General features: G+C 39.6%; 1 protein-coding gene across 1 annotated transcript in view; it reads right to left on the bottom strand.

The window, feature by feature from the left end:
* Positions 1-15,554: 15,554 nt before the first annotated feature.
* The window catches only part of CCDC150 (coiled-coil domain containing 150), a 77,680-nt gene continuing 77,384 nt past the window's right edge, over positions 15,555-15,850 (bottom strand). The window contains 1 exon segment of the mRNA XM_021703078.1: positions 15,555-15,671. Within this exon segment, the coding sequence (XP_021558753.1) occupies positions 15,555-15,671 (117 nt within the window).

Here is a 15,850-nt window from a genome sequence, read left to right as displayed (position 1 = left end):
GAGAAGAATGAAAGCTAAGTGCACACAGGTGGTATGGGAGGCAGCCAGAAGCAAGCTGATGGGAGCCTGAGAGGCTCTTGCATGAGAGACAATGGGTATCTCCACGGGCAGGTCAGGTGGAGCTGATGAAAGTCTGCTAAGAAGCAGCGAGACCCTCCTAGTTACCCTCTTCATCTAGAGCGTGTTATCACTTCACCCCCTCCCCTGCAGAACGCCAGTGGGTAATCTGGAGCAGCCTTATCAGGATCTCTGGATTCAGGAATACCAGGTGGAGCTGAAGGGAGAGTGTTAGGTTGAAAGCAGAGGATTAAGTGAAAGTCTGCACACTGAAGAGCGATCTTGGTCTCTCCTCCTATTTAACTCCCAGAACACGGGCAGCCAAGTTATATCCTCCAAGCAGGGGATTAGAGGGTTCCTTTCTGAGGAAAACCTGGCCCAAGAGAAAAGACCTATAGAGACTGATAGCTGGAGGTCTCCAGGGGAATTGGCCTGGTCCTGGCCCAGGGAGCCTGCCAATGGGCAAACCCCTCCCACCCCACCGAGCCCCAGTCAGCGTGTGGCACCCTGCCATTCAGGGGGGCGGACAGCTCAGGAGCAGTAAGCATTTGAGGAAAGCCTCTTTAGCGACAGAGATCCTGATGAGCAAACAGGTGGGGGAGACGGGAAACTCAAAACAGAAATAATGCAGGAAGTAGAGAAATAAAATGTAATTAATATCCCCAGATGAGAAAATATTGTCTACATGGAAAGAGGAATGTATAAAAAGAAATATTCAAAATTAAGAGAGCTTTATGACATCAAAGTGTAACTGCTGAAATTAATCCAATGGAAAGGTTGGGAAAATTGAATTTTAAAAAGAAAAAAATGGAAAATTTAAGACATGAAAAAATTTCAGATGAGGAAATCAAAGGCTACAAAACAGCCTAAATGAGTTTTTTTTTTTTTTTAAAGATTTTATTTGAGAGAGAGAATGAGATAGCATGAGAGGGGGGAGGGTCAGAGAGAGAGGCAGACTCCCTGCTGAGCAGGGAGCCCGACATGGGACTCGATCCCGGGACTCCAGGATCATGACCTGAGCCGAAGGCAGTCGCTTAACCAACTGAGCCACCCAGGCGCCCTAAATGAGAAGTTCTTTGTGGCAGTTACCATAGCTTATAAATTTCAAGGTGTTTGATTGCTTGGTTGTAAGTAATTCCAGTAGGAGGAACAAAACGTCTGCAATGATTTTTACAGTTTTTTTTTAAGTAGGCTCTATGCCCAATGTGGGGCTCCAACACAACCCCAAGATCAAGTTTCATGCTCTATCAACTGAGCCAGCCAGGCGCCCCCTGCAATGATTTTTTTTTTAATATGCTGTAGATGGCAGTATATTTCTATAAACTTAGAAGTACACTTCATCATTTCATTATCTTAATACAGTTATGCCAGCTTTTAACATTTTCCTCCAAAAAGCTTAAATTTTTTTTTGGATAGAAAAAAGTCAGTATCCTCTATGTTTTGGCAATCACATCCAAAACTCTGTCCCTTTGCATGCTGTCAGCATGGAAAGGACAGCTGGAGCCCCAACGTGTGTTTCTCGTTGCCCATTTTTCTCCCTTGACCAAAAAAAATGTCTGGCAGATATCAGGGTAACCTCTTCATGCTAAAAGTTTCTAACGACACCCTGAAGATCGTACCCAACATTTACCCTGTTGCAGGCTCAAGGTAAGCAAGCTTAGAGAATTAGCAGGACCGCTTGACATTTTAGGAAAGAAAGTCAGGTGTTTATGTTCAGCAAAAGGAGTTCAAACACGTGAAGGGAGGAAAGAGAAAGCCGAGAAACAGGTTCCTCTTGCTCAGTGACCCACAGCTGCCTACAACAGGACAGGTGGAAGTCAGTTCTGATGCCGCAGGTTCTAGGATGTCAGATCCCTCCTTCTCAAGCTCGTGTTGTAACAAAACAAGTAGTGTTTCTCATCGAAGCTTACCTACATACCTAGAGACCGATGAAAGAAGTATTGTTGTAATAACTTGCTTTACAGAATTAGGACTGTCTTGTTTGGACAGAGACGTGGGTTAAGTTTATGGTGTGAGTGAGGCTGATCTGCCTCTTCTCCATCTCGGGTGCTTCTGTTTGCTGACCAAAGGGAGAGAAAGGTAGCGGCTCTGACCGCAAGGGGGAGGATGCTATTCACAGAACCCTCCAGCCGCACGAAAGCTTGCAGCTGGGAGCATTGAGATCGCCTCCTCATCAGGCCGGGGGAGGCTGCAAAGCCAAGAGCGGCAGTGAGCCCTACAAAGAGGGCGTACACACACACACACACACATATACATATATCACATTGTCTTTATCCAGGTATTGATGGACACTTAGGTTGTTTCCATACCTTGGCTATTGTAAATAATGCCTCAATAAATATAGGGGTGTGTATGTTTTCAAATTAGTGTTTTTGTTTTCTTTAGGTAAATACGCAGAAGTGCAATTGCTGGATCATATGGTAGTTCTATTTTTAATTTTTTGAGAAACCTCCATACTATTTTCCATAGTGGCTGCACCAGTTTGCATTCCCACCAGCCGTGCACAAGGGTTCCCCTTTCTCCACATCCTTGCCAACACTCATTTCTTTTTGATTTCAGTCATCTGACAGGTGTGATAGCCCATGGCGGTTTTGATTTGCATTTCCCTGATGATTAGTGGGATGTTGAGCATTTTTTCATTTACCTGTTGGCCACCTACCTGTCTTCTTTGGAAAAATGTCTATGAAGAGCTTCTGCCCATTTTTAATGGGATTTTTTTTGTTTTTTACTGTTGAGTTCTCAGTTCTTTTTATATTTTGCATATTAACCCCTTCTCAGATATATGATTTGCAAATTCTGTAGGTCACCTTTTCATTCTGTTGGTTTCTTTTGCTGTACAGAAGCTTTTTTTCTTTTTCTTTTTTTTCTTTTTGAGAGAGAGTGCAAGCAGTGGGGAGGGGAGGGGCAGAGGGAGAGGAGAGAGAGAATCTTAAGCAGACTCCCTGCTGAGCACGGAGCCTGACACAGGGCTCAATCCCAGAACCCTGAGATCATGACCAGACCTGAAATCAAGAGTCTGACACTTAACCCACTGAGCCACCCAGGTGCCCCTGTACAGAAGCTTTTAGTTTGATGTAGTCCCACTTGTTTATTTGTGCTTTTGTTGCCTTTGCTTTTGGTGTCAGATTAAAAAAAATCATCACCAAGAGACTGATGTCAAGGAGCTTACCCCCTATGTTTTCTTCTAGAAGTTTTATGGTTTCAGGTCTTACATTCCCATCTTTAAATCCTATTAAGTCAATTTTTGTGTGTTTGTAAAGTCCAGTTTCATTCTTTTGCATGTGGCAGTTTAATTTTCCCCGCACTAGTTATTGAAGAGACTGTGTTTTCCCATTGTACATTCTTGTCACCTCTGTTGTAAAATAATTAACTTTATAGGTGCATGGGTTTATTTCTGGATTTTGTATTCTGTTCCATTGATCTATATGTCTGTTTTTATGGCAACACCATACTGTTTTAATTACTCTAGCTTTGTAATCTAGTTTGCAATCAGGGAGCATGATGCCTGTTTGTCGCTTGTTTTTTCACTTTATTTTATGGTGTCTTTGTTCTTCTTTCTCAAGATTGTTTTGGCTACTTGAGGTCTTTTGTGGTTCCATGCAAATTTTAGGATTGTATGTCTATTTCTGTGAAAAATGACATTGGAATATTTTTTTTTAAGATTTTTATTTATTTGTTTAACACAGAGAGAGCGAGCACAAGTAGGCAGAGCAGCAGAGAGAGGGAGAGGGAGAAGCAGGCTCTCCACCGAGCAGGGAGCCTGATGCGGGGCTCGATCCCAGGACCCTGGGACCACGACCTGAGCCACCCAGGTGCCCCGACATTGGAATATTTTGAGAGGGATTGCACTGGGTCCATAGATTGCTTTGTGTAGCATACATTTTAACAGTATTAATTCTTCTAATCCATGAACATGGAATATCTTTCCATTTATTTGTGCCCCTTCAATTTCTTTCATCTGCATCTTAGGGTTTTTAGTATACAGGTCTTTCACCTCCTTGGTTAAGTTTATTCCTAAGTATTTTATTCTTTTTAATGCACTTGTAAATGGGATCATTTTCTTAATTTCTCTTCTTGATATTTATAAATTAATTTTTTTATCCAACTTTACTGAATTTGTTCATTAGTTCTAACAGATTTCTAGTGGAATCTTTAGAGTTTCTATATATAATAACGTGTCATCTGCCAATAGTGAGTTTTACCCCTTCCTTTTCGATTTGGATGCCTTTTATTCCTTGCCTAATTGCTCTGGCTAGAACTTCTAATAATATGTTGATTAAAAGTGGCAAGAATAGATATCCTTGTCTTGTTCCTGATCTTAAATTAAGGAAAAGCTTTCAGCTTTTCACTGTTGAGTATGTTAGTTGTGGGCTTGTCATATGTGGCCTTTATTATGTTGAGATGCATTCCCTCTATATCCTTTTTGTTGAGAGTTTTTAAAATCATAATTGAAAGTTGAATTTTCTCAAATTTTTTTTCCTGCATGTATTGAGATGATCATAAGATTTTTATCCTTAATTTCTTAATGTGGTGTATCACACTGACTTATTTGCAGATATTGAACCATCCTTGCATCCCTGGAATGAATCCCACTTGATCATGGCATGTGATCTTTTTAATGTATTGTTGAATTCAGTTTGCTAATATTTTGTTGAGGATTTTTGCATCTTTGTTCAGCAGGAATACTGGCTTGTAATTTTCTGGTGGCATCCTTGTCTGGTTTTGGTATCAGAGTAATGCTGGCCCTGCAAAATGAGTTTGGAAGAGTTCCTTCCTCTTCTGTTTTTTTGGAAGAGTTTAAGAAGGATTAGTATTTTTTGAATGTTTGGTAGAATTCACCAGTGATGCCATCTGATCCTGGACCTTTGTTTGTTGAAAGGTATTCAGTTGCTGATTCAATCTCCTTACTAGCATTGGTCTACTCAGAGTTTTGTTTCTTTATGATTTAGGCTTGGTAGGTTATATGTTGGAATTTATTCATTTCTTCTAGGTTGTCTAATTTGTTGGCATATAATTGTTCATAGCAGTTTCTTAGGATCCTGTGTATTTGCGGTATCAGCTCCTCTTTCATTTCTGAAATTATTTTTCTAAGTCTTTATCTTTTCAAAGAACCAGCTCTTTCATTGATCTTTTACATTGGTCCTTTTAAAATCTGTTTCATTTATTTTTGCTCTGATCTTTGTTATATTTTCTTCCTTCTATGAACTTTGGGTTTGGTTTGTTCTCCTTTTTCTAGCTCTTTTTAAAAATTAATTAATTAAAATTTTTTTATTATGTTCAATTAACCAACATGTAGTACATCATTAGTTTTTGATGTAGTGTTCAACAGTTCATTAGTTGTGTATAACACCCAGGGCTCATCACCACACATGCCCTCCTTAATACCCATCACCTGGTTACCCCATCCCCCAACCCCCTCCCTTCTGTAACCCTCAGGTGGTTCCCAGAATCCAGAGTCTCTCATGGTTTGTCTCCCTCACTGATTTCTTCCCATTCAGTTTTCCCTCCCTCCCCTATGGTCCTCTGTGCTATTCCTTATGTTCCACATATAAGTGAAACTATATGATAATTGTCTTTCTCTGCTTGACTTATTTCACTTAGCATAATCCCCTCCAGTTCTATCCATGTCAATGCAAATGAGCTAGAAAAAGCTCTTTGAGTTATAATGTTCTTTTGAGATTTTGTTTCATGAGGTGAGCATTTGTTGTGAACTTCCTTTTTAGAACTGCTTTTGCTGCATCCCATAAATTTTGGTGTGTTATATTTTCATTTTCATTTTTCTCAAGGTATTTTATTTCTATTGATTTCTATGTTGACTCATTGGTTATTCTATAGCATGTTGACTAACCTCCACATATTTGTGAATTTTCCAGTTTCCTTCTTGTAATGACTTCTAGTGTCATACTATTTGGTGGAAAAGCTGCTTGATATGGTATTAATCCTCTTAAATAAATTAAGACCTGTTTTGTGGTCTATTCTGGAGAATGTTGCATGTGCGCTTTAGAAAAATGTGTATTCTGTTGTTTTTGGATGGAATATTCTGTAAATATCAAGTTCATTTCATCTAATGTGTCATTTGAGGCCAATATTTACTGACTGATTTTGATATCCATTATTGATGTAAGTGGGATATTAAAGTCCCCTACTATTATTGTATTGTTGTCCATTCCTTTTGGTCTCAATATTTTTTAAAAAGATTTTATTTATTTGACAGAGAGAGCACAAGCAGGGCAAGTGGCAGAAGGAGTGGGAAGCAGGCTCCCAGTGCTGAGCAGCAAGCCTGACACTGGGCTCAATCCCAGGACCCTGGGATTATGACCTGAGCCGAAGGCAGATGCTTAACCAACTGAGCCACCCAGATGCCCCTGGCTCTTAATATTTGCTTTATATATTTAGTGCTCCTATATGAGGTACATAAATATTTCCATATCTTTTTTGTGGGGGGAGCTTGACCCCTTATTTTATAATGCTTTTGTCTCTTACTACAGTCTTTGTTTTAAAGTCTATTTTGTCCAATACAAGTATAGCTACTCCAACTTTCTTTTGGCTTCCACTTACATGGACTTTTTCCATCCCCTCACTTTGTGTGTTCTTACAGCTGAAGTATCTTGTAGGCAGCATATAGATGGGTCTTGTTTGTTTAATTCAGCTGCTTTTTTTTTTAACTGGAGAATTTAGTCCATTTACATTTAAAGTAATTATTGATAGGTACGTTTTTATTTCCATTTTTGTTTTTGGCTGTTGTGTAGTTCCTCCCTGTTCCTTTTTCTTCTCTTGCTTTCTTCCTTTGTGGTTTGATGACTTTCTTTAGTGGTATACTTAGATTCCTTTTTCTCATTATCTACCTGATGTTTTTGTTTTGTGGTTACTATGAGGCTTACATATATACTTATGACAGCCTATTTTAAGTTGATAACTTAAGTTTGAACTCATTCTAAATCTCTACATTTTTATCCACCCCCCACTGCATTTTATGGTTTTGATATATTTTATATGTTTTTATCCTTTGTATCACTCAACTAATTATTGTAAGTTTAGTTTTTTACTACTTTCTTTTAATTTTCATATTAGCTTTATAAGTGATTACTACCTTTACTCTGTGTGTGTGTGTGTGTGTGTGTGTAGATAGATAGATAGATATAGTAACTTTTTTTAAGTAGGCTCCATGATCAGTGTAGAGCCCAATGTGTGACTTGAACTCATGACCCTGAGACCTGAGCTGAGATCAAGAGGTGGAGCTTAACCGACTGAGCCACCCAAACACCCCCACCTTTAACTTTACCAGTGTGAATTACACTTTCATATGTTTTCTTGTTACTAATTAGCACCTTTTTTTCAACTTAAAGTGGTCTGACATTTCTTATAAGGCTAATTTATTGGTGACTTCCTTTAGTTTTGCTTGTCTGTGAAACTTTATCTTTCCTTCAATTCTGATTAACTTTGCCAGGTAGAGTATTCTTGGTTAGAAATTTTTTTCGTTTTTAGCACTTTGAATATATTGTGGCACTTACTTCTGGCCTGCAAAATTTCTTCTAAAAACTCCGATAGTTTTGTGGGGATTCCCTTGTATGTAACAAGTTGTTTTTCTCTTGCTTTTAAGATTCTCTCCTTTAACTTTTGACATTTTAATTGTAATGTGTCCCAGGGTGGGTCTCTTTGGGTTCATCTTATTTGGAACTCTCTGGTCTTCTGGATCTGAATGTCTGTTTTCTTCCTCAGGTTAGGAAGTTTTCAGCCATTATTTCTCCAAATAAGCTTCCTGCCATTTTCTCTTTCTCTCTTCTCCTTCTGGAACTTCTATAATGTGAGTGTTAGTGTGTTTGATGTTGTCCCTAAGTCCCTTAAAGCTATCTTTACTTTTTTTCTTTTCTTTTTTTTTTTTTTTGTTGCTCTGATGGGGTGAGTTGTACTGCCCTGTCTTAGAGTTCACTAATCCTTTTTTTTCTGCCCATGTAGTCTGCTATTGAACACTTTTACTGTATATGTTAGTACAGTTATTGTATTCTTTTGCCCTGTGACTTCTCTTTGGTATTTTCTTACATTTTCTCTTTTTTAAGTTTTCACTGTGCATTCTTCTCCCAGTTTTGGTGAGTATCTTTATGATCACTGCTTTGAACTCTTAATCAGGTTACTTATCACTGTATTAACTTTTTATTGCTGCTACCACACACTTGGGGGTTTAAAATAATACAAACTTCAATGCAAACCTGGGCTTTCTGGCTGGCTCAGTTGGTGGAGCGTGCAACTCTTAATCTTGGGTTTGTGAGTTAAAGCCCCATGTTGGGTATAGAGCTTACTTTAAAAAATAAAAAATAAGAAAATTAAAAAAATACAAACTTATTATCTCACAGTTTCTGTGGGTCAGGAATCTAGAGTGGGGCTAAAATCTCAGGGTTTCCTAGGCTGAAATCAAGGGGTTGGCAGAACTGTGCTCCTTTCTGAAGGGCTGGGGTAAGAATCTACTTTGAAGCTTATTCTGGTTGTTAGCAGAATTCAGTTCCTGGCAGTTTTAGGACTGAGGTCTCCATTTCCTTGTTGGGTTTTTAGACAGGGGTTGCTCTCAGCTTCTAGATGCACCTACATTCCTTGCTTTGCAGCCTTCTCCATCTTCAACCCAGCAGGGGAACACGAAATCTTCTTGTGCTTCAAATCTTGGACTTACCATTGGAGAAAATGGCTTTTAAAGGATTTCTGCAATTAGGTCCATCTATGGGATACTCTGTCCTTCAAGTCAACTGTGACATGTAATCTAATCATGAGCATGAAACCCATCATTTTCACCATCTAAGAGATGATGTAGGCATGTCTTCCAGAAGATGGGAAATCTTGGGCCCTATTGTAGAATTCTGCTGACCACATTGCTCCATTGTTGCCTTGCTTAGTGCATTGGTTTATAAACGTGATGCCAGTTTCTTTTGCCTTTGTAAATTATTTGACCTTTTTACCTGTAGACTTTGACAATATTTTGTCTTTGAAATCTAGTAGTTTTATTAGAGTATGTCATGAAGTTGATTTTTTTTTTTTTTCAGTTTCCTGGTGAGTTCTTTCAATATGTAGATTCAGATATATTTTTTTCTATTTTCTATGTTCTTGGGCCGTAATTTTTATTTTAGAGGTGGGGGAGGGGCAAAGGGAAAGGGAGAGAATCTTAAACAGGCTCCACACCCAGCACAGAGCCTGACATGGGGCTGGATCTCACAACCCTGAGGTCATGACCTGAGCTAAAATCAAGAGTTGGACACTTACCTAACTGAGCCACCCAGGCGCCCCTGGGCTATAGTTTTAAATATTACTTCTGATCTACTGTTTTTTCTTCAGGCACCCGGATAACACAAATATTATTCCTTCTTTGCCCATCTTCCATTCCATTACTTTTTCTCTGAACTTTATTTTTTTAGATTTTATTATTATTTTTAAGTATTCTTGACATCCAAAATGGGGCTCAAACTCACAACCGCAAGATCAAGAGTTACACACTCCACTGACTGAGCCAGTGAAGCACCCCTGACCTTTTTTACTTCTTAATGCCATTTTCATTTCCTTGTTTTCCTGCCTTTCTTCAGTGACTCTTACTTTGATCTGAATCAGTTCTCACTTGGGCATCTTGTAACTGATTCCTCATTTCTGAGATAGTTTTAGCTTTTCCATTGTCCTAAGTGCAAACAAGTCTTTTTAACTCTGATTTTTGTCCATTTCTGTCCTTAGTTTTTAAAATTTGTTTCACAGTGGTTCACCTGTCCTGAAAAATTCATCTGAAATACAGTTCGTTTCGATTGTTCACTTTGGAGTTTCTTCTCCTTCATGAGGGTTTTTATTGGGGGCAATTTTCCTCCGTTGATATGGAAGGAATTTCATTCCTGACTTTCTGCAGGACTCTTAAGGACTTAACTTTCCTCTTGTTCATGTGTATGGTATTGGGTTGTTTTGCAATATTTCTAACTTATTGAGCCCTCATTTGGCCATATAGCAAAGTCCAGGTGCTTTTCAGGGTGTTTCTTGTGTTTTGGTTAGGGCGTTTTTGTGTTGTGGGGTTGAGAGTCCTTCAATTTTTTGTTTGTTTCTTTTTCTTTTTTTTAACTGACCCTAAAACTTCATTTTCCTTTTCCCTTAACAGTCCAATTTCCAGTGGGGGCTTCTCCCTTTTGCCTTTCTCTCCTCCTCCAGCAGACATGCATTTTGCAGAATGCCACTTTAAATCACACCTTTAAATCCTGTGTACCTGGAAGTTCCTTTGATCTGAATCAGTTCTCACTTGGGCATCTTGTCTGGACACATCTGATCTGTCTGGACACTTTTTTCAGTACTCCTATGTTCTGGGGGCATTTAGTCCTTGTGGCGGCAGTGCCAGATCCACCTTAGATCCCTTCACTAGCTTCCTTTTTCTACCTTGATCTGCCTTTGTCTGCTCTAAACCTTGTAGTGAGGCGGGGCCGAAGTGTGAGTGAGCACACACTGGGATTTGCTGATTTTTCTCCTTTTACTTACTTTTACTTTTACTTTTTACTTACTTACTTTTTGACATTGTCTGCAAGTTATACTAAGTGTGGTTTTATGTAGAATTCACTTTTCCTTTGTTTCCTATTGCTTGTGAAGGAAATAGGAGGAGGTAGGTAGCTAAGCAGCTGCCTCAAACTCTCTAGGTTATTAAAGAATCAGTTTTAAAAGCCCAGGAAGAACTTGACAGCCTCTGGCTGTCTCCTAGAAATGCTTTGGAGGAAACGGAGTGTCAATACGAAAGAGCACCTACTCAGAGCTCTGAGGCTGTGTTAATGAAGTTCAGTAGTGACCATGTTGGTTTATTTTCCCTGCTTACAGTCTTTTGATGGTTGTGATAGACATCTGTGGTTTTGATCTGACTTACCTCCATTTCCCCTTCTAGGAACGTCACTGAGATTTCCTTTGGGGAACTATTCTCAGTTCCAGTTGGATACATCTCACCTCTAGGCCTAGCCAATTAGTATATAATTTATCTTTGAAGTTACAGTGATTGATTGAGGGTGGACATGTCATCAGCCCATCCAATGAGACTCAATCCTGGATTTATTGGAGCTATATGAAATCTCTGCTGGGGTTGGTAAGCAGAAAATGTTCCAGTCTATTCTAGTCTTCTATATATTGTACATTTTTTCTGACCACTTATAAAATGGCTTGTATTAGCAAATGGTTTAGAGTCCCTATTGCCCAAAGAAGTCCAAAGTGGAGAACATCAGATGATGTAGAACAGTGGAACCTAAAGTCATGTTGCTCACTGAAATGCGATTGATCAGAGATAAGAGCCCAGAGTAAATGTTCTTGAAGAGATGCCAAATACCATCCAATAGTCAAATTTCTTAGATATTTTGCTTTTTTTTTCTTTTCTAAAGATTTTATTTATTTATTTGACAGACAGAGAGAGAGCACAAGTAGGCAGAGAGGCAGGCAGAGGGAGAGGGAGAAGCAGGGAGCCCGACGCAGGGCCCGATCCCAGGACCCCAGGATCATGACCCGAGCCAAAGGCAGATGCTTAATGACTGAGCCACCCAGGCGCCCCTCTTCTTTCAAATGGTATCCTGAGGTAGACCCAATAGCTGAAGTAAGAGCCTTATGTCCTTTTTGTTAATGGACTCAAATCTAAACTAGGGAATTTAATAAGAAAAAACACTGAAATGTGAAACTATTTTGGAAAACCAGTAATCTGTAGCTAGAAGTTTTTGGAAGAGTCTTAGAGTAAACAAGCTCTGGCTGTCTATATAAAACAACTGACCCTGAGATAAAAATGAGGCCAAAAGATCTGTTAAGAATTGGAATTCTGTCAATAAAGAGATTGGGAGAAATTCTAAGCAAAAATGTCATTGGGCTAATAGAAACTGAAGGACAACCCTCTGAAATCTAATGATGCCACTCTGGGGGAGATGAGCCCACAATTCCTTGTCTTTCCTCTAAACTCCCAAGTGGAATAGAACAGCACTTGATGCAAGTGTTAGCTACAACTAATCCTACTACTCTGGAACATCTGCTCCTTCAGGCCAAAATGTTAAAGCCTAAAAAGCAGGCGCCTGGGTGGCTCAGTCAGGTAAGCATCTGACTCTTAATTTCAGCTCAAGTCATGATCTCACGGTTGGGAGATCGAGCCCCATGTAGGGCCCTGCACTGGGTATGGAGCCTGGCTTAAGATTTTCTCTCCCCCTCTGCCCCTCCCCCCAACAAAAAAGTTGTCTAAAAAGAAAAGCAAAATGACTTACAGTGTGTGAGAGAGTGGTTTCGTCTTAATATAAAGGTGACTTTACGACAAAAGATGGTAATAGGGGCACCTGGGTGGCTCAGTTGCTTAAGCGTCTGCCTTCAGCTCGGGTCATGATCCCGGGGTCCTGGGATCAAGCCTGCTACGCGGGAAGTCTGCTTCTCTCTCTCCCGCTCCCCCTGCTTGTGCTCTCTGTCAAATAAATAAATCTTTAAGAAAAAAAAAAAAAAGATGGTAATAAAAGATGAATTTGAAAATGTGTAGTAATTATAGAAGTTTGAGAGGAAATGAACATTATTTGCTTTGGTTTACTAAAACCACTCTAAAAAATGAGAACTTACAGCAATTTTGAGTCCTTTCCTAAGTCTCAACCCGTATCTGATACTTTGGGATCACTGGTCAGAATCCAGATGGATTCTTCCTGGATTTTCATAAATCTTTTTGTACTAACATGAAAAGGTGAGTAGGTGTTAAAACAGCATACTACCATTGCCTATCCCTTAATTCAGTAGCCACAGCTTAGTCTCCTTGCTTCAGAACTACAGTTGTCAAAAAAATTAGTCAAAGCGTCTTCAGATCTTGTATCAGAATCCCCTTTAAGCCTGTTACCACATGTGGTAAGTCTCCACTGCTAAAGCAAACCACCCATCATTTTTCTACTAGTTAATAATTATGAATTATTTTCAATCTTCTATTACCATCCATTGTTGTAATATTCTTTGAACATATAGCTACAGTAACTGTTTTAGTGTCTTTGTTACTCCTGACATCTATGTTAGTTCTGGGTCAAATTATCCTGCTTCTTTGTATGTCTGATAATTTTGGATTGAATACCACAAATTGTGATTTTTTTTTTTTTTTTTACCTTGATGGGTGCCATATATTTTTGTATTCCTCTAAATATTCTTGAGCTCTGTTTTGGAATGCAGTCACTTGGAAATGGGTCATCTGGGGTCTTGCTTTTAAGATTCGTTAGGTAGAAGCAGAGCAGTGTTTCCTGTAGGGCTAACTCGTCTCTACATCTGAGACCGATACTCTTTAGTATACTCCCCCCAGTGTCCTGGAAAGCATGAGGTTTCTGATTCTGGCTGGTGGGAACTGGTACTGTGTGCGGTGGGTGCTGTTAACTCGGGCCCTTTTGGATGATTCTTTCTCCAGCCTTGGGTGGTTTCCTCCCATGCATGTATTCAGCTGAATACTCAGAGGAACTTCGGGACCTCTCTGAAGTTCTCCCTCCGTGCAGCTCTGTCCTCTCTGGGACTTGGTCCTGGACTCCGGCAGTCATGTCTCCCTGGGCTCTGGTTCCTTAATTCGGGGAGTTCATGTTGATTTCCCCTCCTTGCAATGCAGCATGAACACTCTGAAGGCTGTAAGCTGGGGTAATAGTAGGGTTTACCTCATCTGCATCCTCTCTCTCAGGGACCACTTTTGTTGCATGATGTCTGGTGTCTTAAAAACCACTGTTTGACATTTTGTTTTTTGGTTGTTTCTGATGAAAGTAGAGGCCCACAATGGAAGCTAGTATACGATACAATAGACACTTGCAAAGGTACTATAGAAACACTTTAGCAAATTCATCATTCTAAACAGGCGGTTCTAACTATAAGCTTTACTAGAAATGATCACCGACCTAACTCTATAATTCACTTCTCTCAAGCTAATGTTTGTTTAGTATACCCAACCTAAAAAATGATAAAAAGGTACGTTACACTGACTTTAATAGTGATACTCTTTGAAGACCATACACAAGTGAAGAAAAATGTCTTTGTTCTGGATGAAGATAAACATATTCTTGGCCAGTAACAGTCAATGTCATGACAACACTCAGAAACGGTAGGTTTACAATCCATTAAGGTTGATCATCTCTCCCATGGAATAACTGGGATCTTTTTTCCTACAAAGAATTCAGGACTAAGGTCAACTCTTTTGTGGGGCTCTTGGTTAAACTATTTCAAGATTGACTCCCTGGTACCCTCAATTGACTTTATCTTAGATCTTATGAGGAGTCCAAAGGGATAGAGCCTGTGGGAGTTAGACAACTTGAGGCAGCTTTTACCAGTCTGCCAATCAGTGAGGCCTTACCTCTGAAAGCCCGACAACAGGAATGGACACACTCCAATAAACTTGCCCCTGAAAGCCAATTAACTGGCTCACCCCCATTAACTACACTTCTACAGAGGCCTCATAAGCCTCTGAAAGTCTTGAAATCCTTGACCTCCTTGCTTCCCCAACACCCTGTAGAAGATCAGCAGTCTGCTCAGCTCAGGGAGGACTCTGCCTGACCAACACAGCTCTTCTTTACCAGTGAGCATTAAACTCAGCTTTGTCTTTTTATATAAGATAAAGAGTGGTGGGCTCTTCAACCTCTGAGAGTCTTATTTTTTATATTCTCTCCAGTTTCACAATTGCTCACTTGATTTAGGTCCTGATACTGTCAGTAGCTGCCATGGCTTGAGCATCAATTAAGCTAGTTATTATGGTAATCCAGACTTAATATATATAATCTACCACTCAGTATCTGAAATTAAAAATCTGAATTTATTGCTTACTATAGTAAGGAAAAGCTACATTGGTCAGGCATAGTTTCCTGGAGCAGAGTAGACTGCTCTACAGAATAATTTGCTTTGTAAATGTCCAAGGAAGCTGTAAATACAATCTCTTATATAAGAATAGATATGGGGGTGCCTAGCTGGCTCAGTCGGTAGAGTGTGTGACTCTTGACCTCAGGGTGGTGAGTTCAAGCCCCACACTGGGGGTAGAACTTACTTAAAACAAACAATAAAATACAAAATAGAGATATCATCTTACTAGGTAATTTACCTAGCATAAAAGGTATACATTTGTATGACTGTGGAAGAGTTTTACCATTTTCCAGGTGATTCCAGTTCCAGGGATTATCTACTGGATGTTAGGATATTTTGTTTCAATGAAATGCCCTAGTCTATCATTTGGTTGCCATATCATCTAGTACCTTACTAAGTGCTTTTTGATAAAATGTACTTAGAAAAATAGCCAAAGATCATGCAACAGCATCACCTATCATACAACAAATTAATATAAATTTATTGGGTGGAAAATGGGGAAAAGGACAAAAAAGATGGGGTGGTTCTGTACTGATATCACCAAGCTCATAAAACGATAAACTCAAGTCCAAAATCTTCAGCCCACATCAAAGACTTCATGTTCTGATGACTGTGGACAAGGCCAGCCCTGGTCACCAGGCTCAGGAAATCATGGCAGTGTAGCTCTAAAGGAAGAAGCGCCTCTGTCAAGGACATCACTTTCTCTCTAGTTCAGAATGACCCTTCTTGGGCACAAGTTTAAGATTCTGTTTATTCTCCCATCGATGTAGAGCAGACTGGCTGGATGCAACATTGTGCCAGTTACCTTGGTCCTGTTAGAGAGAAAACAGACCTAACACTGTTCAAAACTACCTGCAGAGCTGAGGACCTATTTTGTCTTTATGAATATAATCTATTCATCAAGGTGAGTGGTTCTAATCTAGACAGTTTGGGAGATGGGCAACTTTTAAGGAAGAAACTGTTTGTTTTCCTTGCAGTTTAAAGAAATCTA

The sequence above is a fragment of the Neomonachus schauinslandi genome, chromosome 3, assembly GCF_002201575.2.
Source record: "Neomonachus schauinslandi chromosome 3, ASM220157v2, whole genome shotgun sequence".
NCBI lineage: Eukaryota > Metazoa > Chordata > Mammalia > Carnivora > Phocidae > Neomonachus > Neomonachus schauinslandi.
This window is presented reverse-complemented; position numbering and strand designations above follow the sequence as displayed.